This window comes from Myotis davidii, unplaced genomic scaffold, assembly GCF_000327345.1.
Source record: "Myotis davidii unplaced genomic scaffold, ASM32734v1 scaffold143, whole genome shotgun sequence".
Taxonomy (NCBI): domain Eukaryota; kingdom Metazoa; phylum Chordata; class Mammalia; order Chiroptera; family Vespertilionidae; genus Myotis; species Myotis davidii.
In genome coordinates, this window is record NW_006294876.1 from 6299056 (window position 1) to 6326201 (window position 27146).

The 27146-nt window shown below is 40.7% G+C and overlaps 1 protein-coding gene across 1 annotated transcript; it reads left to right on the plus strand.

Moving 5' to 3' along the window:
• The first annotated feature begins 21351 nt into the window (after positions 1–21351).
• Positions 21352–22251, plus strand: TAS2R1 (taste 2 receptor member 1). The gene has a single exon (XM_006769464.1). It carries the CDS (start codon positions 21352–21354, stop codon positions 22249–22251), a length of 900 nt encoding a protein of 299 aa, XP_006769527.1.
• Positions 22252–27146: the final 4895 nt, after the last annotated feature.

The following is a 27146-nucleotide window of genomic DNA, read 5'->3' on the forward strand; positions in this document are numbered from 1 at the left end:
TGTGTGGACATCATAGAGTGCACATGCACAAACCTGCATGGTATATCCTGCTACACACCTAGGCTATATAGTATACCACCATCATATATGCAGTCTGTCATTGACCAAAGTGTCATTATAGCGCACGTGACTGTACACACACACACACACACACACACACACACACACACTGATATGTGTACATATCAAATTAATTTTCATCAGCAGACTGGGTCAAGAATGTGATCCAGTTTTTATTTTATAAACAAAGAAATTCAGATGTTCACTGAAATTTTCCTCATTTCTATCAGCAAAATTTTGGCAGATGGCAAGATTAAAGCAGTCTTAAAAAATGGACTTGAGGAAATCATTCTCTAATAGCTGATTCTTCTGTAGACCAACAATATTGAAACCAGATTGTGAATTTAGAAGATCGGTATCTTTGTTTTCCCCTCTCTGTCCTGATGCATTCCAGAATGCACTATGTAGCCCTTGCCAGATGTGACTGAGCCCACCTTCAGGGTCAGGAAAGATAGTAACCATTCCCTTTTGGACTTTAGGATCACGTCACTCCTAACTGACACTGCTGTGATTAGTCAAGCTGAATCATCTGAGCTACAGTGCAGCATAGAAATTCCCTGAGGCTTTGAATATAGAAAGTTTAGTATAAAAAGTTTTAAAGACCTTTCTAAATTATTTCATCTGAGGAAGAGGGCTGGCTGCCTTACAAGCAGAAACCAGAGTGCAGGCTGATTAGTCTGTGCTAGGATGAATTGGGTTGGTTAAAATGGAAAGGTTTTAATAAAAAGGGCAACTTGCATGAAAACTGTGTATTAGTTTTCTATTGCTACCATAACACATGACCACAAATTAAGTGGATTAAAATTATACACATTTATTATCCTCTTCTTATTTTGAAGGCCAAAAGTCCAATATGGGTCTCACTGGGCTACCATTCAGTGTCAGCAGGTTCCTTTCTGGAGGCCCTTGGGGAGAACCATTCCCTTCCTCACTCGGGCTTGGTATAATTCAGTTCCTAGACGGTGTAGGACTGAGGTCCCCATCTCCTTGCTGGCTGTCAGCTGGGAGCTGCCCTTACCTCCTAGAGGCCTCTCTCAGATCCTTACACACTGTCCATACCTCCTGATCCTTTTCTTGCTGCCATCTCTCTCACTCTCTCTCCTTCCTTCCTCATCCACTTTTAAGAATTTATGTAATTAGTTTGGGCCCAGTCAAATAATTAGGATAATTTTCTCATCTCAAAGTCCATAAACCTACTTACTTCTGTAAAGTCTCTTTTGCCTTGTAAGGTGACATAGTCACAGGTTCCAGGGGTCAGAACATGGACATCTCAAGGAGCCATGATTCAGCCCCCTCCCCCAGCCCACAGAGAGCTTTAGGGTGCCCAGTGGTGTGGGTCTACTCTAGAGGGTCTGTGACCATGGGGTCTCACTTCCCAGGCTGGGCAGTTTAGAGTGTGAGCTCAGGGAAGGAATAGATGAGGAAACCCTCATATGGCAGGGATTGCTAGGGCATGTTCTGGATAAGGGAGAATAAAGTTCATAGTTAGGCCTTATTTTTTGTTCATTTGTTTAAAGTCAGACTGTTTAGTGACAGACTTTTCCATAATACCTTTTATTTATTCTTAGAAACTATTTTAACTACCTCCTCCTGTTTAGGGACTCCTTCAGAGAAGAATGCTCGGTATTGTTCATTTCCCCACCTTGAGAGCCTCGCTGGGGAATTCGGGGTTCAGGGGATGGAATCTGAGTCTTGAAGTTTGAGTCTCTTCACTGGGAGGTGAGACAGCCTGAGGATTTCCCATCACCTCCTGTCCTGACTCGTTGTGGGGAATGATCCCAACTGGTTCTCCTCGTTCACACTAAATGTAGGTGATTGGAGAGTGCTACCAGCCAAGGAACTCACTGGGCTATTGTTTGGATGTCCTTTAGAGAAAGGGAGATATAAAAGGGAGGCCAGTAACAAAGGGAAGGTTTTCTATTGGGTCTGACCCCCTATGACCTAACAAAAATGGTTATGTCATCTGTTTTCCTTTCTACTAGCTTTGGATGGTTATACTGTGGGATTGTCACTAGATATGTCCCTAATCCCCAATTTCTCATATGTCAGATAGACCTGATTGGAGACCCAACTGATGTCATGTGCACATGTGCACTGACCACCAGCCTGGTGGTACTCCTGGGTGTTTTCCAGATGGATGGCCTCAGGATGAAACTGCTCCGAGCTACTGTGCTGATTGTTCTAAGTGGAGGAAGTTAGCCTGGGATTTATTATTAAATGTGGCACTGCCATCCTTCCCAGGGGGCAGCTGGTCTAGGTCTTGAGTGTTAGTCAAAATTACGAGGTAGCCTTGAGGAACCCAGGCTCCCTTACTGCAGTGGCAGTGTCTTTAACAAGAAGGATGCTCCCCATTCCCTGGGCAGAAGTTCCCTGTGCTCCCCTGCAGTCACCATGGGTCTGGATTCATTTGTCTACTTTGAGAGCCCAGGGACTGGCTTTATCAGTTTTCATAGAGGTTATCAGACTTTGGGGGTTTGAGCCTTGCAGGAAAATTAATAACAGACAGATTTATTAAATCTGAATGCCGATTTGCTAATTTGCCACAGGGGATAGACTTTGCAGGCAGAAGGATACTAGTATCCAAGGCAACCTCTGCTGGAAAAGCAGATGTAGACTGAGAGCAAGGGGAGTGCGGGGGTTTTGTGGGAGGCTGTATTCATATTGTGTCTTCTGCGACTTCTGCAAATGAGGCTCTAGTGATTAGAAGACCATGTTGTGCTGTTGTGATGGTTTTGCAGCAAGTGATACTCCTCTGTTTCCCGTTGCTGTAGATCCCAGCAGGTTTGCCATGAGAACGCATTGCCTCATACTTGCTGCAATATAGCTGAATAAGTAACAGTTATTAAATGGGATTATCATCCAACTATGCTACCAATTACTTCAATATCAATAGGAAGTCATTTGGGGTCAATTCATTTGATCCACAGGTAACTCATCCATTATTGATTGTTTACTAGATTTAATTCCAGAAAGTAACTGGTTCACTTTACTGCAACACTTACTGTGTCTGCAGTGCTACTTACCACGTGGGTCTCAGACCAGCAGCTCTGCCTTGATGGACACCCACGGTCATGGTCTATTGAATCAGGCTCTCTGAGGACCTGGTCCAGGAAATGGTTTTAACAAATCTCTCAGGTGATTCTCCTATGTATGAAACTGTGAAAACCATGGCTAAAATGGTTAAGAGCATGGATCTTAGGGCCAAGATGCCTGGGTTTGTATTTTGGCTCTTCCACCGAAGGCTGGATATCCTTGGGATAATACTTTACCTTTTTGAGACTTAGGTTTCTCATCTGTAAAATGGGCTTAATAGTGATTCTTACCGTTCAGAGTTGTTATGAGGGTTAATGGAATCAACACATGTAAAATGTGTTCTGAACAGCACCTGGCAAACAGGAAGCACATTCTAAGTGTTTGCCGTTATTACTGCTTTTATCCCAGGGAGATAGAGTGAGAATATAGAAGTGTCTGCTTTAGTTGCTCCAATTATCTGAAAGCTTGTGTCTGAATGGTAGTAGATGGAGGGGCCCAGGATATGGCATCTTTCACACTCATCTGTTCCAAGGTCTTGATCTGTCCCTGGTTTTTTCAAGACCACAGGCCTGCTGGTTTTTAAGATCACTTTTGTGTTTGATACTCCAATCCTAAACATCTTCCCCATCTCTTGTCCTGCTAGGGCCACATCAGGAGGAGTGTAGGCCAGTGTACAGACCACTCAGAGCAGGGATATTTGTAATGGAAGCAAATGGAATCTTTAAAGCAAGAGTGGATCTCAGCCAACTGATTTCAATCCTCAGTAGACTGGAACTTCAAGGTGAAACCCACATATATAGAGATGACAGAGCTTCCATGTTTAGTATTTTTGGTTCTTTAAAATTACACCAATAAGGCATGTTAATTGAAATAAAAGTTAGAAAATGCCAGATGAGCGAAAGGAAAAAGTTACCCATACTTCTGTTGCTGAGAAAACAGTAATTAATTTTTATATGTATGTTTCTATAGGGTTTTCTGCATATATAACATTAACTGGCTATTAAAATTTATATTGTGAATGATTTTATCAATAATCACCATCAATATTAATAATTGTAGGTTATTGTGCATTACTGTTTATTATTGAATGGTATTTCATTGTTAACTCATGACTTAACTAATTACTCCTTTAGGTATTTTTAAAACATTTTCCAATCTTACGACCAATGAGCAATGAGATCTCGTGGACACTTGTCTGATAATTTCCTTAGAACACATTCTTAAAGGCTGAATAGCTAGGTCAAGAAGGTGAAGCATTTGAATGGCTTCTATTAAATGTTGCCAAATTAGCTTCCAGAAAAGTTATATCTATTTATGCTAATTACTTTCCAGAAAAGTTATAGCTTTCCCAATGTAAAACATGCTTTCTCACTCAACAAAACATTGAAGAACTGTTTACTGAGCAAAACATGTCGTAGGCCCTATGCTGGGCATTCAGGCTCCAGCATCGTCCTTACAGAACTTGTTACCATGGTGATGGCATTGAGTGCAGTAGGGTGAGTGTTGTGCTGGGACACAGCATGCAGAGCAGGGGGTTCCAGTCCAAACTGGGAGTTGGGAGAACCTACCAAAGAAGTGCTATCTGAACTAAAATCCTAAGGATTATAGGAGGTTCCAGACATGGAGCTGGGAAATGGTGGTCCTTGAGAAAGAATAACAACCCCAGCCGCAGGAGAAAGCAGGACGAGGTCAGGACGGGGCACGTAGTTGTTTTAATTTGTATTTCTTTGATTTCTAGACAGGTTGAATACTTTAAATGCTTATTGGATATGTATATATATATATGTGTGTGTGTGTGTATATATATATATATACTTTTTTCTTATGACAGATGTATTTATATTCCTTGCCTATGTATCTATCCAAGTTTTCAGTGTATTTTGCTTTTCTATTTCTAAGAACGCTTTTATATGAGAGATATATTAACCTTTGGTCAACCACACATTTAAAACAGTGCTTGGCGCCTATGTACTTCTTTAATAAATTGCTTAATTTTTAATCTTTGTTCATTTTCCATTTGAGATGTTCAGTGGGATTTTTTTCTTTTCAGTTTTGAGAGTTCTTTCTAAAATAAGGATTAGCTCAGTGTATATAATTATTTCTTTCTGGTTGTTACTCATTTTTTTAAGTATTTTTTATGTTCTTTTAGAGCCTACAGAAATTTAAATTAAGTCATTATATTTGTCAGCCTTTCCTTTAAATATCAAACCCTTCTCTACTTAATCTTTTCGTTAAGATATAATTGTCATAAGATACATAGTTTGATGAATTTTTACAAATCTATGCACTGTGTAACCACCACTGCAATCTAGATGTAGAAAATTTATCTCATCTCAGAATGTGCCCTCATGTCCTCTTCTAGTCAATTCTCTCCACACACCATGTCCTGACCACACCCCCCCCACTACTCTCATTGCTGTCACCATAGACTTATTTTGCTTATTCTAGAACTTGATAAAAAATGCAGTCATACAGTAGGTACTCTTTGTGTCTAGTTCTTCCCCCCGCCCTTTTTAAAAATGTTTTCATTGATTTGAGAGAGGAAGGGGGATGGAGAAACATCGAACCCACAACCTAGGCATGGGCCCTGGACAGGAATTGAAGCAGCAACTTCTTGGTGCATGGGATGACACTCAACCACCTGAGCCATACTGGCCATGGCGTGTCTTTTCATTCAGCATGATATTTTGAGATTCATCCATGTTGTTTTATGTAGCAGTAGTTGTCCTTTTAATTCTGAATAGTGACCTATTATATGACTGTGTTTCTGTATAGTTATCCATTTATCCAAATGTCTCTTGGTGGGTTTCTTTCACGTTTTTAGCTATTATGAATCAAGCTGCTAAGAATGTTTTTTTTTATGGGTCTTTCTGTGGACATATTCTTTATTTCTCTTGGGCAAATAGATATGAGTGGATTACCTGGATCATAGATTATGCATATGTTTAACTTTGTAATAAGATGACAGACTATTTCCAGAGTAGCCTCATCCTTTTCATTTCCACCAGTGACAGATGAGAGTTCCAGTTGTTCCACATTTTCACCAACGGTTGTTTAATGTTTAATTAATTTCTTTGTAAATTTGGAAACAATGGGAATCCCAGCTTTATCTTTTCCGAAGGGGGTTAGCTATTTATCTCAAAATATTCTTCAAATAGTCCATCCCTTTGATATTATTTTAAATATCAAAGGGATTTTATATACACTTTTATTTTTCTGGACTATCCATTTATTCCCTGGAGTTTTGTGTTTTGTTTTTTTGTATATGTTTTGTGGTCAGTATAACTCTATTTTAGTTATTATTGCTTTATAATGTATTTCAATATCTGATAGTAGAAACCATTTTTACTCTTGTTGTTCCAAAATATTTCTGGCTATTCTTATACACTTAATCTTGCTTGAAAAATAATCAGGATTATTTTTCTAAAAATTTGATTTTTATAAATCAAGGAATGATACAGGTATAGAGAATAAAACTGAGATTATTTTGGCCTTCTGTAAAATTTTGCCCAAAAGAACAACAATCCATAATCTTATTTAAAAACAACAACAACGAAAACCTCATAGCTATTATCCTTACATAGCAAATGCAAAAATGGTGGGTTGTGGGGGTTTTTAAATTCTATAGCTACCTGGAGTTCTGGAGTCCTTTTAACTAGAGCTTCAGGCATCATGGAAATTCTATGGAAAGTAATTCTAGAAGTTGTCAGTTTCCTGGAGTCTACTTTTAGAGGGGGATTTACATTCTTATTAATCTGCTCCAGATATGGGTTTGATGCTCACAAGACTTGCCATAGAAATGACCTAGCTGAGATGTCAGACTCAGACCTTAGCTCTGCATCACAAAAGCATCCACCCATGGAGGGAGTATATTACCAGGAGGTCATTTATTAACCACAAAGCCAGCCACAACCTTACCTTCATGCTCAGAAATCACCATGTGACCACAAAGCTGGGTATTAGAAGAAAGGGTGGTTGTGGCTCACATCAAGGAAAAAACAATGGACTTTGAATATTTGAGAATCTTTCTTAGTTTGGGACTAATATTCAGAGATATTGGTTAAAATTTAAGAGTAAATTATGCAATGTCATGTGATTTCTTGCCTTATTCTGGAGATTAAGATGTTAGGATATTCAAACAGAACGTAATGAGAGCTGGTGAGGCCGTGGAGAAATTACAGGAGTCAAATTCATAGACAGAATATGGAATGGTCGTTGCCTGTGGATGGGGGAGTGGGATGGAGAGTTAGTGTTTCATGGGAATAGAGTTTCAGTGTTGTAAGATGAAAAAAGTTCTGGAGATAGACGGTGATGATGGTTATACCACAATGTGAAGGTACTGAATGTCACTGTACACTTAAAAATGGTTAAAATGGCAACCTTTATTCTGTGTATGTTTTAGCACAATTAAAATACACTTTTTAAAAAAGTAAGTGAAAAAAAATTCTTAAAAAATTCAGAATCTGAAAGACCATTAAGGGTCATTACATTAGTCAAGGTACATTAACTGGGAAACAAACAATCTCAAAACTTGGATGGCTCAATGCGATAAAAGTTTATTTCTCACTCATTTCAGTCCATAGTGGGTTTAGTGAGGGTGGGATTGGGGTGGGGGAATATTTGCTCCATTGTTCAGGTCACCACATCCTTCCATCTTGTGGCCCACCCTCTTCTAAATCCTTGGAATGCTCTCTGTTCCTCCAGAAGAAGAGGAAGAGAGTGAGAATAGTGTTTGAATAATTTTTATGGGCACCACCTCAGAGAGGAACATGTAAATCCTGGTCATATTCTACTGGCCAGAACTGTCACTGGGACACAACTAATGCAAGGGACACTGGGAAACGTAGTTCAGCTGTGTGTCCAGGAGGAAGTGAAGGTCTCAGATATTTGTGAGAACTGCAGATCTCTGCTACAGTTGAGTCCCACTAGAAGGGTATCTACAATAATAATAAAAAATATGCTAATTAGACCAGACAGCTAAGTGACCTTCCAGACATCCTTCCGGATGACCTTCCGGATGAAGCTGGGGCTGTGAGGGCTGAGGCAAGCCACCATGGCTTTGAGGGCCAAGCCCCTTGCATGAATTTCGTGCACTGGGCCTCTAGTATTTGATAAGTGTCTTGCTGGGAATAAGATCAGCACTATTACCAGTAGTTGGAATCCTGTGGAAAAGATATTTCTTATGAGGAGCAGAGAGATATGTCTACATCATGTAGACACATAAATATGTAGTCCTGGGAATATACATATGATTATGTCAATTCACTCACATTTTATGTGAAGGTAGATTGCTTCAGCAACAGACCTCTGGGTTTTCTCCTGACATTCAAGTGAAGAGGGGCTGTCATGGTGATAGTCATGATTATGATCCTATCGAGTTCATGGACAGGGTAGTGTAGAAAGCCGATTAACACCAGTGGTACAGATGGGAGTATGGCAGCTCAGCAGCGGGCCTCATTGCCAGGTCCCAGATGACTTTCGAATCCTAGATGCCCCGGCACTGAAGTGCAGTGGGAGTGGATGGAGAGGCCTGGGAGGGCTGTGAGCGCCAGCCGTGGCTTCGGTGAGTCCTAAGTTGCCTTCTGACCTCTGGAGTGTTCCTTCTTCTCAAACCCTCACCAGAAAGACCTGTATCTATACAAAGCTGGAATGCACTCAAATGGAAAAACCTAAAAGTTTATCTGTATTGATATTAAGCATATATTCATAAGACTTTGGGTATGGGTTATAATCTTTTAAAAATGAAGTCTTTAAAATGTACAACATATTTCTCCATTAAATATGACTACATTAACATGAAAAATCTTCGTGGATGGGAATCACTTCCCACCTGTATCTTTTTTTTTTTTCAGATCTGGATTTAGCATATTGGGTAATTTTAAGTAACTAGCTATTGAATTATTTCACATTTTCCTGCCAGAAATTCTTTCATTTTCACCTGTTTCTGGTTTGGCTATCCTCCTTCAATACAAGTTTTTTTTATCTCCTTCTATACCAGTACCTATTTGAATAATAACTGACCCCATTATTTAAAGCAGAAGTCTCTGTACAGGTTTATGTTAATTCTATTTCATAGCTACCTCAAGGACTAATTCAGTGACATATATTTGAATCTGGTAAAGCTGATCATTTTGAGAGGATCCGTCTGATAGGGTCTGATGATGGAGTCTGGTCAGTTTTTCCGTTTGGGACTCAGCACAACACAACACAGCTTTGATACTTTTTGTGCACTGAATCTGTCAGAAGCACATAAAAGTTGTCTTGATATTTTGAATTGTTCAAAAACAATAGCCATTATAGGAATTATTTCCCCACCATTCTGCAGGCTACACTTTCTAGTAGACCTTCCCATACAATGTCATTGATGAACAGATGTATTTTTATTTTAAACATTTAATTACGTGTTCACTCAATATTTTTGAGCACCTACTATATATTAAGCACCATCTAGTTACTGGTGACACATCAATGAGCCAAAATTGTTTCCACTGTAATGGAATTTTAGATTCCGGGAAGAACAGATAATAAGAAGTAATATGTCCAATGGTAATAAATGTTAGGGGAAAAAATGAGGAGAATGAAGCAGGGGAAGAGAAGGGGTACAAAGTGATGGTGGTGTGGGATGAGTAATTAGATAAGGCCTTTTTGATGAGGTGACATCTGATCTGCATAGGGGAGGGCATGAGACTATGGAAGAGTGTTCCAAGCATGAGAAGCCTTAGGCCCCACAGATGGTGACCCATGCACATCATAGAGTGCGCTGTACCCAACAAAACCCCATGCAAAACTATAGGCGTGAAGTTGGTCCATCAGCAATGTAACAGCTCTGGAGGTAAGATCTAGGCAGTGCTGTGGAAATGCTAGTGTGGATCCATCCACCATGCATGACCAGCAGTGCACAGAAAATGCACTGCACATGTGCAATTTTTATTTTGCTTTCCCCTACCATTTCTTGTTCGGTGTTTTCAGGGGAAAACAGACGCTGATTTGGCGAAAAACAAAAAAAGGATCTGACTTCTTTTAATTTGGAAAAAAGTTTCCTTTGATGAAGATATAAAGGAGTCATATATATATATATATTACAAGGCACGTAGGGTTTATCTCAGGTCAGAGGCAGGAGAGAGCTTGGGGACGCCCCAAACTCAATCCACAGTTCACAGCTGAGAGTCGGGTAGGGTAGTCCTAGCCATACAGGACCACTTCCCTTTCTCCCTCCTCTGCCTCAACTTCCTCCAGCCCTGGCCCTTCGGGGAATAATTCTTAAGCTATGCTAGAGCAGATTTTTTTTCTGTCATCTTACATAGAAAATTTTCCTACAGATGTACTCTTTATTTATATGTCTTGGGTAAGAATTAGCTGTGTCTAAAACTCTTTCTTAGAAATCACTGTTTTTCATTCCTATACAGCTAACTAATTTCATGTTTTCATATAAAAGTTTCCAGGACCAATTGCAGACTCTATAACTATCTCCACTTGGGCTGTAAACTGCTTTTAATTAAGTTTGCTCTGTACCTGCATACTTATAAGCAGGCCATTATACCTGGGCTAAAACAGACAGGCACATTAACATTTGCTAAGTATTCTTAGTTTTAGATAAGAAATAAATGGCTATTATCTTTAAAATACAGCCTTTTCCCCCAAATAAGGGATGCTAGCTGTGCTGTTGGTTCTGCATGTAACTTTAATAAAATTTTCTTTTGCTGGAAGGCATAGACAGCAGTGGGTGCAGTTTGCATATTTTGACCTCTTGACAAATGCAAAGCAAATGTGAAAGCGGCTCCACTTTCAATACCCTTTGCATAGTGCGGAACAACTCGCCGGAACACGCATGTGCATATTTGTGTTTCATTAACAATCCATTTGAGATAGAGGTTGCCCTAGGAAAACTGACTTTTGATTGCATTATAGGAAATTTGGAAAATAGACACCGATAACGTTACATTCCAGAGAGGCGATAGAGAAGCCACTCCCCAGGAGTGTTTTGGGAAAATAAGACATAGCCAGAGCCTCCCTGAGACACCACACCGATGTCATAAAATTGGTGTCAGAAAATTTCTGCATAAATGTTTTGCAAATACTTCCAGCTCTTGCTATTATACTTCTCTACATAACCTTATCTGAAAAATAAACTAGTGGCAGATAACTTATTTCAAATGCAATTGTCAACAGTTCTTTGAGTAGCTGTATTAACATTCTTAATCCGTCTACTGCTTCCATGGGGCGTAGCATAGTGGGTGCCCAGTAAACATTTGTTCTACGGGCAGATAGACAAGTGCAATGCCAAAGACCCAGGTGCGCCCAGATACTTGGCACATCTGCTCAGTGAAGTAGCGGGCCTTAACGATTAGCTTTTCATTGTAATATGTTCCCACACGGCTTCCCTCAGGTCCCTTTTGAATGAGAACCCTCGGAATTAAGCAAGTGTTTCTGCCTCTCTGTCAACAAGAGGGAATTATGGACCTCACCTCAACCTCACTATCAGAACCACAAGATAAAGGAGTTTTAAATCAGAGTCAGGTGTGAGTGGACGGAAGAGAGGGCTTTCCAGATAGAAAGGCTGGAGAAGAGATCCTTCAAGGCTGCCTGGCGCGGGTGATGCTCCCTCCCTCTCTGTGAGTTATGGCCTGGCTGGGGCTACATTCGGCCCGAGATCCAAATGTTTGTTGGACATCACTGGACATATATGGTTAGTACAGATTCTTCCTAAATGATGATACAAGTTCCTAGCCAGAAAGGGCAGTGGCACCACAGGAAATGGAGGTTTTCATTTCGGCAGGACCCCGTCATGTGAAGAATGAGTCATTCCTCACTCCTGTGTCCCTGGCATTAGCGAGTGTGGAAACCTAGCTGAGGTGTGTGGCCTCTTCTGCTTGAGGTGACCATCTCTTGTCCTGCACGGCTCGGTGCATTGGGAACTTCGTCTAATTCTTACAGAGGACCTGGTCATGGCCCCCACCAGACAGGTCGCAGGAGCAACACAATTCAGTTGCATTGAAAATCTGACAGATTATTTGAAAACAATAAAAGGCATGAAAATAGGTTTCATAAATCAGTTTTAAAAGTGGTTGCAAAGTAAAATGAGGCCTATATATCTGCTCTCGGCAATCTGGGTCAGCACAAGAGCTCTGAGCTGCATTAAATATCAGTCTATAGAATTTAGATCATACTTTTGCTCTCACAGACTGGACCCTTCTCGCCTCGTCCTCCACCCAATACCACTATGTTTCCACAGTCATATTTACTTTCTCTGTTTTAGATAAAAAGCGTGATGTACTTTGAATATATCTGACAACAATTACTTTGGGAATATATTTGATCTCATCCTGTTTTTATAGCCTAAATTGCTTATTTCATGATTGTGTAAATTCTTAGGAGGAAGTAACTTTTGTAAATTACTGTGTTAAGTCATATCTATGGGGGAGGGGCGGGGAGAGAAAGTGTCGACTAAACCTAGGAAACCCTATTCCTGATTGCTTAATTGTTAACATTACCCAAATCTCCTCTGCCACAGTAGAATCTCTGATTATCTAAATTACGTTTTGTGCCAGACAGAAAGAATAGATGTTTTAAATTGATATGATCTATTTAACTATAACAAGACAATGTGCAGATTGGTGGATAATTGAGGAAGGATAATATTTCAGAAAATGAAACTCCTATATTATCATTTAATATCTATGTAGGAAGCCTTAAGTATACAATGATAGTGACTATGGAAATTTAGAATTAAAGGTTTCCTTTGTGTTTTTCTTTCTAATGTATTACTGTTGTAATTTAAAATATGTGGGACCAATTTCACTTTACAAATGGCGGGAGGGCCTTGGGTGCCATTGCTAGATGTTCTTTCCTTTTCTCACATTTTCAGGAAAGATTGTAGATTCCCATGTCTACACTTGGCACTGAACAGTGGTAGGATATAGGTAGGTGCATGTGGGTTTGCACAGCTCTCTCTCCAAGCATGGTCATTAGATGTGCCTTGGGAGGACCATAGCCATCACTGTGCCATCCATCAGCTGATGTCATCATGGTCCCACGGAGGCTGCTTGAGGTGAAATAAACCCACAGTATTCCCTGTCCTAGAATACATAGCACCTGAATATTCCCTGGAACAAAGTACATGGGCATTAGGCACCTTTTCTGAAATTGTTTTCTCTTTCTTCAGGCAATGAGGAGTTGGCACAAGTAATCACTAATGTTCTTTAGATCTGATGTGAGGTGGTGCTGTATTGTTTACTGTATTGAATTTAAAAAGCCACATTTATGTTCTTTTTACTCCCGCTGAATCATTGAGATTCACTCTGTTATCTGATCACTGATCTTTCATCCCACTCATTTGTCCAACACAAAATGTGGATGCTGGATGATGGTGGGTAGGGGGAATAGTAAAATTACGACAAGTAATCACTAATGTTCTTTAGATCTGATGTGAGGTGGTGCTGTATTACTAATGTAATACTAAAGTTTGGCCAGCAACATTTTTCTAAAGATGAGAAGCTTTATTCGCCTTTCTGATTCATCTCATTCAGCAGATGTTCATAGAGTATCCCCATGTATAGCCACACATATATGCAGGGAATGGGGCCAGTATTCCCAAAGCACATGAAGTGAGAAATCATGAAGCCTGGTGCCAGCTGCTGGGGAAACAAAGCAAGAAAAATAATCTGGGTCTTCTAGGGGTTGACAAAATTAAGTCTGGGGAAGGCAGTCTGAAGGGGGAGAGGGAGAAACAAAGTTCCAGCAGCCTTTATGGGTTATGGTTTTCAATATCACCTATTGCAACAAATGTATATGTAGATGCATATTGAAATGTGTCATTGAAATAAAAGGTTAACTGTCACACCTGGGTTATGTGCCTATTCCTGGTTTTGAGATGGAGACAGTATCAAATAAGACACATAAACAAATATGAAAACCTGAAATGCTTAATCTTATGTCATGGTAATTCCTAAGTAATAATTCCACCTTTGAGGGGCAGAAAAAAAGGAGGTATGGTTCCAAGGATCAAAAAGAACCATTTGAGATTGGATCTGGGCAGAAGTGGCACTATGGGTTTCAAGATCACATATTGCCACCAACTTCTATGGAGATGCACATTGAAATGTATTGAACTTTGCATCCTCCGGATGAAGTACAGCCTGTTGGAGCACAATGCCAGGGGTAGTCTGTGTAGTTTGGAATGAATAAAACTTCTGATGCCCATCTGGTAACCTTATGCTTTGGAAACTTTTCTTAAAGCACAATAAAACTTTGAGCTGTCAGAGTGAGTATGTGATGGGAAGGGAGAAATTAAATGTATAAGGGAGACCCCAGAAAATGAATTTGCATTTTCTCTAAAAATTTCTTCTACAAATATGTTTGGAAAACTGAGTTTAGGGAATAGAGCACTCAACCCTGGGTACATTGCTAAATGACTGACTTTAGGTCATTGCTTCTTGGGCTCCAGTTCCTAAATGTGAAAGTGGAAAGCATGTATCTGCCTCTCTGTGTAGCCCACAGCTCTTATATTATAGTACAGCCCATGTGACAAAAACCCACCTCAGGCTCCCTTCAGCAGCACCTAGGAATGTGAGGTTCCTTCAGATGTCAAGTGAGGGCTGGCTCTGGGGCTGAGGTGTTTTGAGCACTGGTCTGCTCCCTCTTCTCTGGGCACTGCTGTCTTCTGCGAAGAATCCATTCTTAGAAAGGTCCAAGTCCCTCCTCATGGTGGCAAGGTGGCTCCAGCAGCTCCAGACAAACATCTTACCTTTGACAGAGAGGGACATTTTGCCCAGTCTGTTTAAACAAAAGTTCTCAGATTAGTTCTGAGTTGATAAATTTGGGCCTTGTGCTCATTCCTAAGTGGATCTCCTCTGGTCACGTGAGTTATGGGTTTCAATATCACCTATTGCAACAAACGTATATGTAGATGCATATCTATGTATATAAAAGGCTAATATACAAAGTGTCCCCTCGGGAGTTCGACCAAGAGACCAGGAGTTTGATCGCTCACTATGACATGAGCTGACCACCAGGGGGTGGCGCGGAATGAAGGAAGGCCCAGGCACGCAGTCAGCAGCTGGGGAAGGAAGGTCCCAGCTGGCAGCTGGAAGGCCCTGATTGGCCCTGATTGCTGGCCAGGCCTAGGGACCCTACCCGTGCATGAATTTTGTGCACTGGGCCTCTAGTTGAAATATATTGTGATGTATCATTAAAATGAAAGCTTAACTGTCACTCCTAGGTCATGTGCCTATTCCTGGTTTTGAGATGGAGACAGTCCCAAATAAGACACAAAAATAAAAAATAGAGGAGAGGTGGTTTCTCCAAAGAAAGTCAGGGTAAAGAGTAGGGAATGAATGTACATCAGGCAAAAAAAAAAAAAAAAAATAGTAGTTGTCCAACCTTCATATGTAATTCATTGGAAGGAATCTTCACTATCATTGTGAGCCATAATGTGAGAGGCCCTGATGTGGACTGGTTAAGGACTCCCATAGGACTTAAAGTCACATTGTGACCCACATCTTGGAAATGCTACTTTTTAATCTGTGTGAATGGGAGCGATTCCACCCTCTGTGCACCTCAACTAAATAATCTCTAAAGTGGAGATAATATTGATTTCATAGAATTGTCAAGAGGGCAAATTGAAACTATGTCTTTCAATTGTGTAGCATTTTAAGCACTAAATCAATGGTAAGTATTCTGCCCCTTCCAAAAAGCCTGTGGCCTCAGATTTTTTCACTGTGAATTCTTTCCATTCTTTCAAGAAACAGATCATTTCCATGCCATTTAAATTGTTCTGGTGCGCAGAAAATAAGAAAAGCTTAACAATTGTTTGGTAAATCCAGCATAACATGGGTAATCAAATTTATCAAATATAACACCAGAAAAACTACAAACCAATCATCCTTATGAATAAAGGAGTGACATCTTTAAATGAAACAGCAAATAGAATCAGCCATATATAAAGAGATTAGGCTACCATGACTAGTAGGGTTGACTTCAGGGATGCATGTGTTAACTAACGTCCTGGGCTCTCATTGCTAGTCCTGTGACAAAGATATGGCATCAGATGGGACAGGCTGTGTGATGTGAATGCAGAGAATAGTCTGTTTCTTATTTAGAGTGCTCATACACTCCAGCTGGCAATCTCTTCCCTACATAATCTTATCCAGTCCTGTGGCTTTAAATATCATCTCCATGCCAGTAAATTTCAAATGCGTATTTCCAGCTCTTGCGGCTCCCAAAACTCCAAATTGATCACCCACTGCTTAATACCATCTCCACCTGGAGTAGGCTTCTCAGACTGAACATGTCCACAGCGGGGCTCTGGAGCCGAACCTTCCTCCAGGCTTCCCCTTCTTGAAAAATGGCACTGACTCACAGTAGATAATGCTGACGACCCAAAAGTAATACTTGGCTTCTCTCTTTCCATCACCCCCCCACCCCCCTGGCCTGCATCAAAGCCATTCTGAAATCCTCGTTGGTTCTACCTTCAAAATAGATACCGAATCCAGAAACTTCTTTCCACTCTCTACCACCAACCTGTTTTAAGCCAACAACTTCCACTGCCTAGTCTCCTGCACAGCCTTCAAATTGGTCCTTCTGCTTCTACTCATGCCCTTTTCTGACCCCCCAATTCTGTTCCCCAGAATAAATCCCCCACCCCCAATCTGACCACAGTACACCTGCCCCTCTATTCTCCTCTCCTTGGGTACTTCCTCTTGCTCATGCTGCCCTGGCATTGCAATACGTGGCCCTTGGCTATTCTGGAACACTTCAAGCTTTTTTTTATGATTCACAGGGTGCATTGCTCTCTCCTGCCCTCCACTTGGGGTGCTCATCCCCTAGACCTCCAGAGATAGTTCCTTGTCATCCTTTTCTTTTTTCAATGATCACCTTCTCTCTGAGGATTCTGTCTACCCGGCCACACTCTCTAAAATAGCACCTTGCTCTACGTTACCTGGAGGTATTTTTCTCTTTACTTGTTTAATTCTCATCTTCCCCACTAAAATATAATTTATAAGATGAGAGAGGCTTTGTCTTGTTCATTCCTATATGCTCCATGCTTAGAATAGTGTCTAGTTCATAGTCCATAATACACACAATAAATATGTGCTAAAGTATGGAGGGAAGGAGGAAAGGAGAAGGAAAGTAAAGAGGAAGGAAGGAAGAAATGAGGGGAGAGAAGGAAGAATCTGGAAGGGAAGGAAGGGGAGGGGGAAGAAGGGAAGTGAGAAAGAGAGAGCGAGGAAGAAAAGAAGGATCTGCAATCCCACCACTCAGTTTGGAGCTGAAGACAAAATCGTGGGGACTGGATATTAATCAAGTGAGCCAAGGGCACCATCCCTGGTTCCCCTCCCTCAATGTAATTAACATGGAATGCTTGTTCACAAAGTACTTCGAGTTCTTTATGTGAAAGACTTAAATTCATGCCCCATTATTCTATTTGCTGTGATGCAAATACATTTCAGAATATTGTGAAGAGTAAAGAAAAGCACAGAAATGTATGACTAAGATAAAAAGAGGAGGTGGAGGGACAAGTGGAGGGGAGTGACCTGAACATTCAAGGCAAAAATTTCAGTACAAAAGATCAACTGCATATTCAAGAGGAGAGAAGCAAATGAATGGATGTGAAGAATGATTAGTCTGAAAGAGTCTGGAGCTTTTTAACCAAAATGTTGTGAATTTTAGATGGAATGAATTCCACAAAGCTTTAACAAGGGCTGAGCTGTGCTCCAGGGTTGACGCAGCAAGGGTGTCTGTGCTGGCTAGCCCAGGGTGCATATCTTTCTCATTTGAACGACTTATTAATTATACAATAATGTTAATACATGGCATGTTCCTTAAAGCAGGGATTGTTCCCTTGATAATGAAGTGGGAAGACTCACTTGGGAAAGGTATTCACACTATCGCTCACTTTCATGGTGCCTCTAACCCCAAAGTAAAGGTCCGTGTGCAGACAGACAATTATTGTAACATTCTACCTGGTGAAAAGCTTGCCAATGTCAGTCTAACTGCGTTGTGGGGGGCGGGGGGGAAATGCACTTTCTTTTGAGGGGCTGAATGATCTGAATATAAATAAGCAACTCTTTTTGCCTGTCAGTTACCTCAAGAATATGCAGTATTGTCTCTCTTAATGACTGCTCATTACAGATGAGTGTGAGTAAGCGGATTTAATCAGGGTAATATGGGGTAATCGTCATGTGAATTTCTCCACATCGGGACTTGTTCCATCTGTTCCAAGCCATTTGTCCATGTAAAACTGTCATCATTCTGAGCGGATGACTGACAGATGAGGCCAGACATACACGCTTTGCATCTCAGAGCCAGAAATTCTCTGATGCGTCCTTCTCGCTAAAACCAACTGCTTAAGAGACGCAAAGGGCTTTTCTATTTAGGACCGTTTTTCTCCGTTTGGTTTGTTGAAAAATATTTAGCTGGCTCTCGCTCAGCACAGCATGATGGAGGCTCCTGGGTACTTTGATTGATGTGGTAAAATCTAAGGGGCAGCCTGGATAACATGACCCCGAAGGGCTTTGCACCAGCACTGAAATGCAACTGCCCCTGGGGTCTGAACGGGACATTAGTGTAGCAGCCACACAAGTGCTCCGCTGCTACAGCCAGACATCTCTTATCCCACCACCCTTCAGTGCAGGAAATACAAGACTCCGGCGAGTTGGTGGCACTTGTCCAGGAATGGTGTGCCTTCGGCAGCCTTTGTGCATGTGCTCACTGAAGGGATTAGTGATGGAAATTATTTAATGAAAAAATTGTAGCTTCAGCCTCATGAATTTTTATTTTTTGCTCCATGGGATTTCTGCGTCAGAAGAGCTGTTCTCTGTGAAACCAAGTTCTCTATGAAGAATTGCCCCTACTCCCCAAAAATCCCCTCAAGATGCTTGAATCCAAAAGACAAGCAGCATGTTAATAAATAGAATCGGACATGGTAATTTCCTTTAATTCTTTGGTGTACTAGGCGTTATCTCTGCTAGTTTGCTGTCAGTACAGAAAGACTATGTCACTATTCTCGACTCAAAATAGAAAATATTTTTTCACTTTTCTGCCTTAGTTTTACCATTATTATTATTATTGTTATTGCTATTGAAATGCCCAGACCATGCTGAAGGACTTGGAATGTAAAGGTCTTGGCAACATTAGGGCAACAGGTAAGAGCTAGAGAGACTGGTCTTGTGATGTGATGTCTCTGGGTACAGAAAGATAGAAAGCAAAAGCTCTATTTCAAAGTGAATTTGTAATATTTATTTCTCTTTTCCTTTGTTTTGAAAACGCTTATTTAATTGAGTTTGGTTCTACCCAACAAATGCCACCATAAGCCAAACCCCAAAAGAACGAATGAGTGCTGGGGATGAGAAGAAAGCGTAGGTATGCCTTGGTAGGGCTGAGCCTCATGGGGCACAGGCTGGCCACCAACACTTGCCAGCAAAGGGACAGGCACTGATAGAGGCTTGATTGCGAAGCTGAGGAAGTTAGTAGTCACTGCTCTTCTGAGAGTTCTTGACTTCGTTATTTCATAGGTGGATGCCCTTCCATTTTTGCTCTTCCAGCCTGCAGAATGTAAATATACTGAAAGATTTTGGTATTTTTTTCTCTCCACCAAAGGGAAAAAAACAAGGGTTATCCTGATTGTCATGCTTGACTCTGGACCTTTTGGGTGGAATCCACTCATGAGCTGCCTCCCTTGGTGCCTGCCCACTTGTTCCCTTCATCCCATTGAAGCTGTGACAGGAAGAGCGAAGTGGAGTCCCACGGTGCACTGACATCATGTATTCAGAGAAGAATAACAGAGTAATTCTCCATTCATGTTTTCATACCATTTTCCTTCCAGATTTCTAAAGGTAAGAGTCCTTGTAAGTATACTTTATGACACCTCTGGACAAAGTAGTACATATCCATATGCCCCCTTAGGGGATCTGCTGGAAATGTTATGATCTAGTGCTAAGTTGTCAAAGCTTCAATTCCTCCAACATTTAATAAATTCTTCCCCACTTTGTGCTCTGGTGGTGAATTGTCCAAATAACTAATTTAGTTTGATGTCACACTATACACTATTCACATGCTTGCTGTACATTTAATCTCTAACTGCCTGGAGGACAGAAACTGTGTTCTATTCACCACTCTCTCCACCCCACCCCTCAGTGTTTAGGACAGTGATGCTTAACTGGGGGTGATTTTGCCACTCAGGGAACATTGGGCAATGTCTGGAAACATTTTTGGTTGTCACACCTGGGGAGGGGGTTATACTATGAGCATCTAGCGGGTAGATGTCAGGGATGCTGGTAGATATCCTACATTGCACAGGTCAGCTAACAGAGAATTACCCAACCCAAATATTAACAGTGTCGAGGCTGAAAAAACCTGATTTAACATAAGAAGACGGGCATAGTATACAAGTTAATAAATGCTAATTTATTTCCCCCCAAGATATCCTGTTAGTTATAACAACACATTGCATCATGTATCTTTTATCATTATTTTTCCCCTGGAACAACAAGCTCATGTCATTATAGACTCATAGTTTTGAAAAAATAAGCAGGGAAATATTTCAACCCGTGCATTATTCTGCAGATGATTGCTAGTATTAATGTTGCTGAGTGATTCTCTTTGCTGCAAATCACCTTCCTTTGGGCCTTTGGCCTTTCAAATACACATATTTGTGATGCTTTCTGATGGTCACATGTGTTGTGTTATAGAACTGGTTTCAGTTTTAGGTGGTCCTGAATTGCTCCACCATTGCCTATTAGAGAACAACTACTTAGGAGACTTACGTTGCTGAGTGCATTGCATCATGATAACAGAAGTGATAATTTAAAAAAAAAAATCCTATTTTTTTTAAAGAATGCTTCACAGACATAAGTAGAATCTGTAGGCACAATTAAATATTTATGGGACCGATGAAGGATTGAGGAACTTTCGCTGATTATGTAACAGAGGAGCCCTTCTCCCAGCCATGAAGGTGTCTCATTTCCACCATTTGCTTGTGATGATGATGTTGAAAGCTAAGTAGACCTGGAAAATGCAAAAGCTGTCACGAAGAAGCAAATAGTTGCTGGAGTATCTCTTTCTCATTTGACTGCCTTGAGAAAACAGCTATAAACACATGCACGCTGCCTTCCTACCTCACTGCCTTCCTTGTCAGAGTCATGTCCCCCAAAGGGGTTCTAATCTAGCTGAAGAAAAATAGAAAACTTCACAGATTCCAACTGTCCCAAAATCTATAACTACATCAGCTTTTAAAGTAATTGATTTTTTTTTCTTGTCAAAATGTTAGAGTTATACACTATTGCCCATCTTATTTTTTCAGTGATTCAGTTTCTTGTGGGGGTTCTAGCCAATGGCTTCATTGTGGTTGTGAATGGCACAGACTTCATCAGGTGGAGAAAGATGGTGCCTTTTGACCTCCTCCTGTGCTGCCTGGCGACTTTCAGGATTGGTCTCCAGATGGTCATGATCTTCATTAATCTGGCTATTCTTTCCTTGATTGAATTCTCTCCAGTTCCTGGGAATATTATAATTTTCATGTTTGTACATTCATCGGAACTTTGGTTGGCCACGTGGCTCAGCGTTTTCTACTGTGCCAAGATCGCCACCATCGCGAACCCGCTCTTCTTTTGGTTGAAGTTGAGGATCTCCAAGTTGGTGCCGTGGCTGATTTGTGGGACCTTGACGTATACCTTTCTCACTTCTGTCTTCCACAGAAAACATGCATGGATTATTTCCCAAAAATCCTGGTTGGGCTTTTTCTCCCAAAATGCAACAACTCAAATTGAAGACATATCTGCATTACAATTTGCCTTTCTTTTAATTGAGTTCGTATTGCCTTTATTTGTCTTCCTTATCTCTGCTCTTCTCTTGATATTTTCCCTGGGGAGGCACACCCAGCAGATGAGGAGCACTGAGATGGGCACCAGGCACCCTGGCATGAGTGTCTACATCAGCGCACTCCTATCCATCTTGTCCTTCCTGATCCTCTACCTCTCCCAGTACATGATCGCTATATTAGGTTTTTCTGAAATTTTCAAGATCAAAAACTCCATCACTCTGTTCTGCATCTTGCTGTTTGGTTCATACCCCTCTGTACACTCTATTATCTTAATTTTAGGAAACCCTAAGCTGAAACAAAATGCGAAGAAGTTCTTCCTCTACAGTAAGTGCTGTCAGTGAGAGAGGACTTGGACCCATTCAAGGAACCCGAGGCTTCATGGGTTAACAGTCAAACAAGCCAGTCATAAATACACAAAACATCATCGGAAGACTGTTAAACGTGAGGCATTTTATGGATTTGCTGCTTTTTCAAAGGGTTAAATTGGTTTTCAAAGCATAACACATGTTAGTGGATTATGTTAATGTCAATATGATTGTTGATATCATAATAATGTCCTGCAAAATGTTAATTAGGGAAGACTGGGTAGGTGGTACAGGGATCCTTCTGTATTATTTCAACAATTGTCTCAAAATGAAAAGTTTAAAGAAAAAGAAAAACACATTTGAACTTGTGATGTCAAAAGAATGCACAAATGCTGGAGGTCCCCTGTGTGTCTGATGCCTACTCTTAGATGATTATCCTGAACAAAAAGGCTTACTGCTCATCTCGTGTTTACCTGTACATCATTTCTGTGGTTTGTTAGTTACAGAGAATGGAACCATTCTTCCACAGCAGATCAGAGATGAAGCCGGGGACAGGCTGGCCTTCTAGGTCTTTATAAGCAAGTTCATCTACTCCATGCTGCTGAGAGCCTAGATGCTATGGTGACATGTCCCACCAACCAATAAAAAGACAGACAAATGGAGGTGGAAGAGGAATGCAGGCTGAGTCCTCATTTTCCATTTCCCCCCATTGGGCACACGGAACAGACAATAACTTGCAACGATTTTCATTTTTCACTTGTGTGCTCAGCTTTGAGACCCTTTCAACTGAGGGTGGCAATCTGGAACTCCTGTCATGTTACACGTCTTCCCAATGAAGCAGCATCAGTAGGTGGGTGGGCTGGGGGTGTCTCCATCTGCTTGAAGTCACAAATGCATTTTCTATTTGATGATTTTGGATGCTAAGACACATATATTTCCAAAACAGCTTCAGAACCCTTTTGTTTCCAGTAAAGTAAAAAAAAAAAAAAAAAAAAAAAAAAAAAAGACCGTACCCTTTTATGTAATGATGTTTACTTTGAATTTATATTAGTTCACACAAACACTCCAAAAAAAAAAAAAAAAAAAAAAAGTTCCTCAGCTTGGCTATAAATCGTAGTTCATGTGAATGATAAAAAGTGTGTTTAGTTTGGATTTGCCGATCACCAGCAATGTGGGTTCAAATACCAACCAGTTTACTAGCCCAGGATATGCAGGCCTGCTTGTACTAAGCTAGCAGAGGTCTTTGCCTCTGAAGATGCGGAGAAGTACTTATCTTCTTGGGTCTGGGAATTAAGCTCTGAAGCTGATCTTCCTGATCCCACAGGTCTCATACTTCATTCCTCAAGGGGCAAAATAACAACCTCCATCTTCCTGCTATTTCCTTTTCCCATGGCCCCTAGGCGGGAAGGTTTATAGCTAATTGTGTACCCAGGCAGCCATTTCTAGCAAGAGCTATGGGGTCCTGGAGGTGATTACTGCTGCTGCTTTGAGAAGGGACAGTGAGGAATCACATTTATTTCTGCACATCTTAGATTCAGATGCCTGCTCCTTGAGTCATGGTATGTCAACCTGCAGGTGGATAGATTGAGACTGGGAGCAACTTCAAAAACTTCAGGAAGAAGCGTATACAACTCTCATGTGAGTTTTTTTCTAAGGCACTGAATTCTGGTTCAATTTCACATAACTCCTGCTTCAATAATGTTGGTTAATGAAATAAATATTGAAGTATGACTGTTTGTACACTTAAAAGCTACCAAGAGGTATAAAAAAGAGAATTCATGCTAAAAGCAACCTATTTTGGAAACATTTTCATAGTCTTCTTTCTTAGAAATCTATTTCTTTTAGAAATCTTGCCTACCTATCGCATTGACGGTTATTGTAAGGATGCTAATTGCTCCCTGGTAGAAGCAAAACAGACTCAGCCCTCGGACTCTCTGGAGCCACCCTTATCTGGACTCCTTAGCCCTGACAGATTGTTTGGTCCTGCTCATCTAGCATGGGGTTAGCCTCTGAAGTGGTGCGGCATCTCCCTTATCCCATCCTGCATTTTTAGAGATGGACTGAACACTGTGGTCCCTGGGAGCCTTGGCTTTAGGATCACATGCCCATGGGTCAGGCCAGAGGGCTGCTGACTACAGGAGGTGATGTTGTTCATGTGTCCCCCGCTTCCTGGGGCTCCCTGAGGAGATCCATCACCATGGTCAGTCAGAAGCAAAGGAAGATGGGCTCTGAGGCAGGCTCTTAGTGGATGAAAGTTTTCAGATAGAGTTCCAGAAGCAACCCCAAACCAGAGGACTCGTGTTGCCACCTTGTGCCCGACTCTCCATCCGACTCCTTCAGTGCCCAAGCCCCAGGGATTCTCTATGGTTTCCAGTGACTAAAAATGGTGACTGCAACTGAGAAAGCTAATCTGTGTGCTCGTAGAAAGAGATTTTTAAAAACATAAATGAGGCAGCAATTTGAGTATTGGAAAAAAAACAGTTTTAAAAGTCTTGTGAATTACAAATACCTTTTAAATTCTCAGTCACTCATTAAAATATAATAAAAGCTTGCTGACAGAATAATCTGTACTTGAAAGTGGTAGGAAAACATTAGTGTTTTATGTCTACTAGTCTTCTTCAGGCTGATACCACCCATTCTAGATACTTCAGAAAGCTCAATATTATGCCTTTTGTATGCTGAAGTATAGTCAGACTTGTCACACTATCAATATTCTAATGTTGGGCTTGGGAAATATGGTTTCCATAATTTTGCCCATGTACACCTACTACATCTCTTTGGGTGAGAAGCGAGATAGGTAGTCAGAAATATCTGAGAGAGAACGAAACTAGGCAGATCATCCAACTTGACTTTGGCGATCAGTGGAATAACAGATGTTGCAGACAGATGGCACCCATATTGGAGAAAAGTCCAAATGATAGGGTCAGGGAGCTCCACATGTTATAAAGAGGGTCTTGTTAAGGAATGAGTTCAGAATTAGATCAGAGATAATATTAACTCAAACTTAGTATCGGTGGTATATTCTTTTTTTAAAAATTATTCTTTTGCCACCAAAGCATTATAGACTGTCATCTGAGGCCTTTATGCCAGGCGAAAGGGTAGATACTGAGAAAATCTGCCTCAGTGAGTTGAAAACATTAAGCTTTTAGGGAGAATCAACATAAATTCAGCTCGTGGGCATTTCTTATAAAAAACTGCATTTTTATAGAAAGCTAGCATCTCTTTCTCCTTGATAACTTAAACCATCTGAGCACCCCATACCTTTGCAGGATTAAATAATGATTGTTTTTAAGATGTGATGTAAACATTTGGCTTTATATCTGTGACAGCTGGCTCTACTTAATCATTTTGGCTGGGGGTCAGAAGTTGGTGATTTTACCCTATAATTTAAAACATATTCAAATCAATGAAGTGTGGGTTCCTTTTTTCTTTGGGGTGTTTTGTTTCTATTTTAAACATTTCTCTGCAAGATCAACAACATAATATTAAAATATCAACTCAAATCTCTGAAAACATGTTTGTTTTTAAAATGATGACTGGAAATTTATTTTGTTTAGACCTCAACATTATTGAGAAAAAGATACATTGTAACTCTGTCCCATTTTTGAAGTTGAAATGCGTGTTCTTAAATGAAATCTTTAGCTTCTATTAGCTGAACTCTCTTCCTCCTATAGAGTTGCATAAGTGATTCACTATAAGCATGTGCTGATGCATAGCTGGGTAGAGTTTGAATTTGGGAGTATCTGTGATCCCCATAGCTGGATTGGACTCAGCACTGAGTAAGCACTCTGAATGACCTATATTCCAGAATGACTAAGGAAACTTCAAATTCTTTTGAAGATAGGCAAGTTGAAAGAATTTTGAAGACAAGTTTAGTGGCTAACAATGTGATGGGATAGGATTATAGTACTAAATGTGTGGAATACCTTCTGGCCATAATCCCACTCATTTGGATAGAAGATGCTGTACTGCCGGGAGCCGGTCCATCCTTGCTGTTTCAAGGGACCTGGCATATATGGCATACTATGTGTTTTAACCAAGGTCACCTCTCCGAGAAAGGTTGTTTCCCCAGGTAGAGATTTTCCCCTGAAGTTAGGGAGGGAATGAAACCCCTTCACTAACTGCCAGGCGGGTAATTAATCTCTTTAACTACGAACAATCATGCTTAAGCTACATAATCTTTAATCCCTGGAATGGAGATAAGAAACACCCTAACCTTTGGAATAGAGATTGATAGGATTGGAATCAACTGGTATAAATACGGCTACAGAACCTGGCTGGAGAACCTGGAGAACCTGGCTGGAGAACCTAGCAAGAGAACATGGACACAGAACTTGGCTGGAGATTGTGGCTAGAGATCCTGGCAAGGCTGCTGATCAAATGAACGCTGTCTCCATGTCATTCCTTCTTCGCCGACTCCGTCCACACCTTTGGGGACCCCTGGACCTGCTGGGGTTGGACCCTGGCACTGTACTTAAGATTATAAATTAATACGTTCTACTTCATTTGAAACCATGGTTAGTTGGCTTCCAGAAAACATTGACCAGATATGGTCAGGAAACTCAGTTTCATAATAAATATTCACCATTATTTTTCTGTTACTTTAAATTCTTGAAAAACTGATTGTGACTTTGATCATAGAGGCATAATATTCTTTTTTCCCCTTTTTTCAATTACAGTATACATTCAATATTATTTTGTATTTGTTTCGGGCATACAGCATAGTGGTTAGACAATCATATACTTCACATAGTGTTCCCTAGATATTTCCAGTACCCATCTGGCACCACACATAGTTATTAAAATATTATTAACTATATTCCCTATGCTGTACTTTACAACCCTGTGACTATTGTGTAACTTCAAATTTGTACTTCTTAATCCCTTTACCTTTTTCACCTTGTCCCCTAACCCCCCTCCTCTCTGGCAAC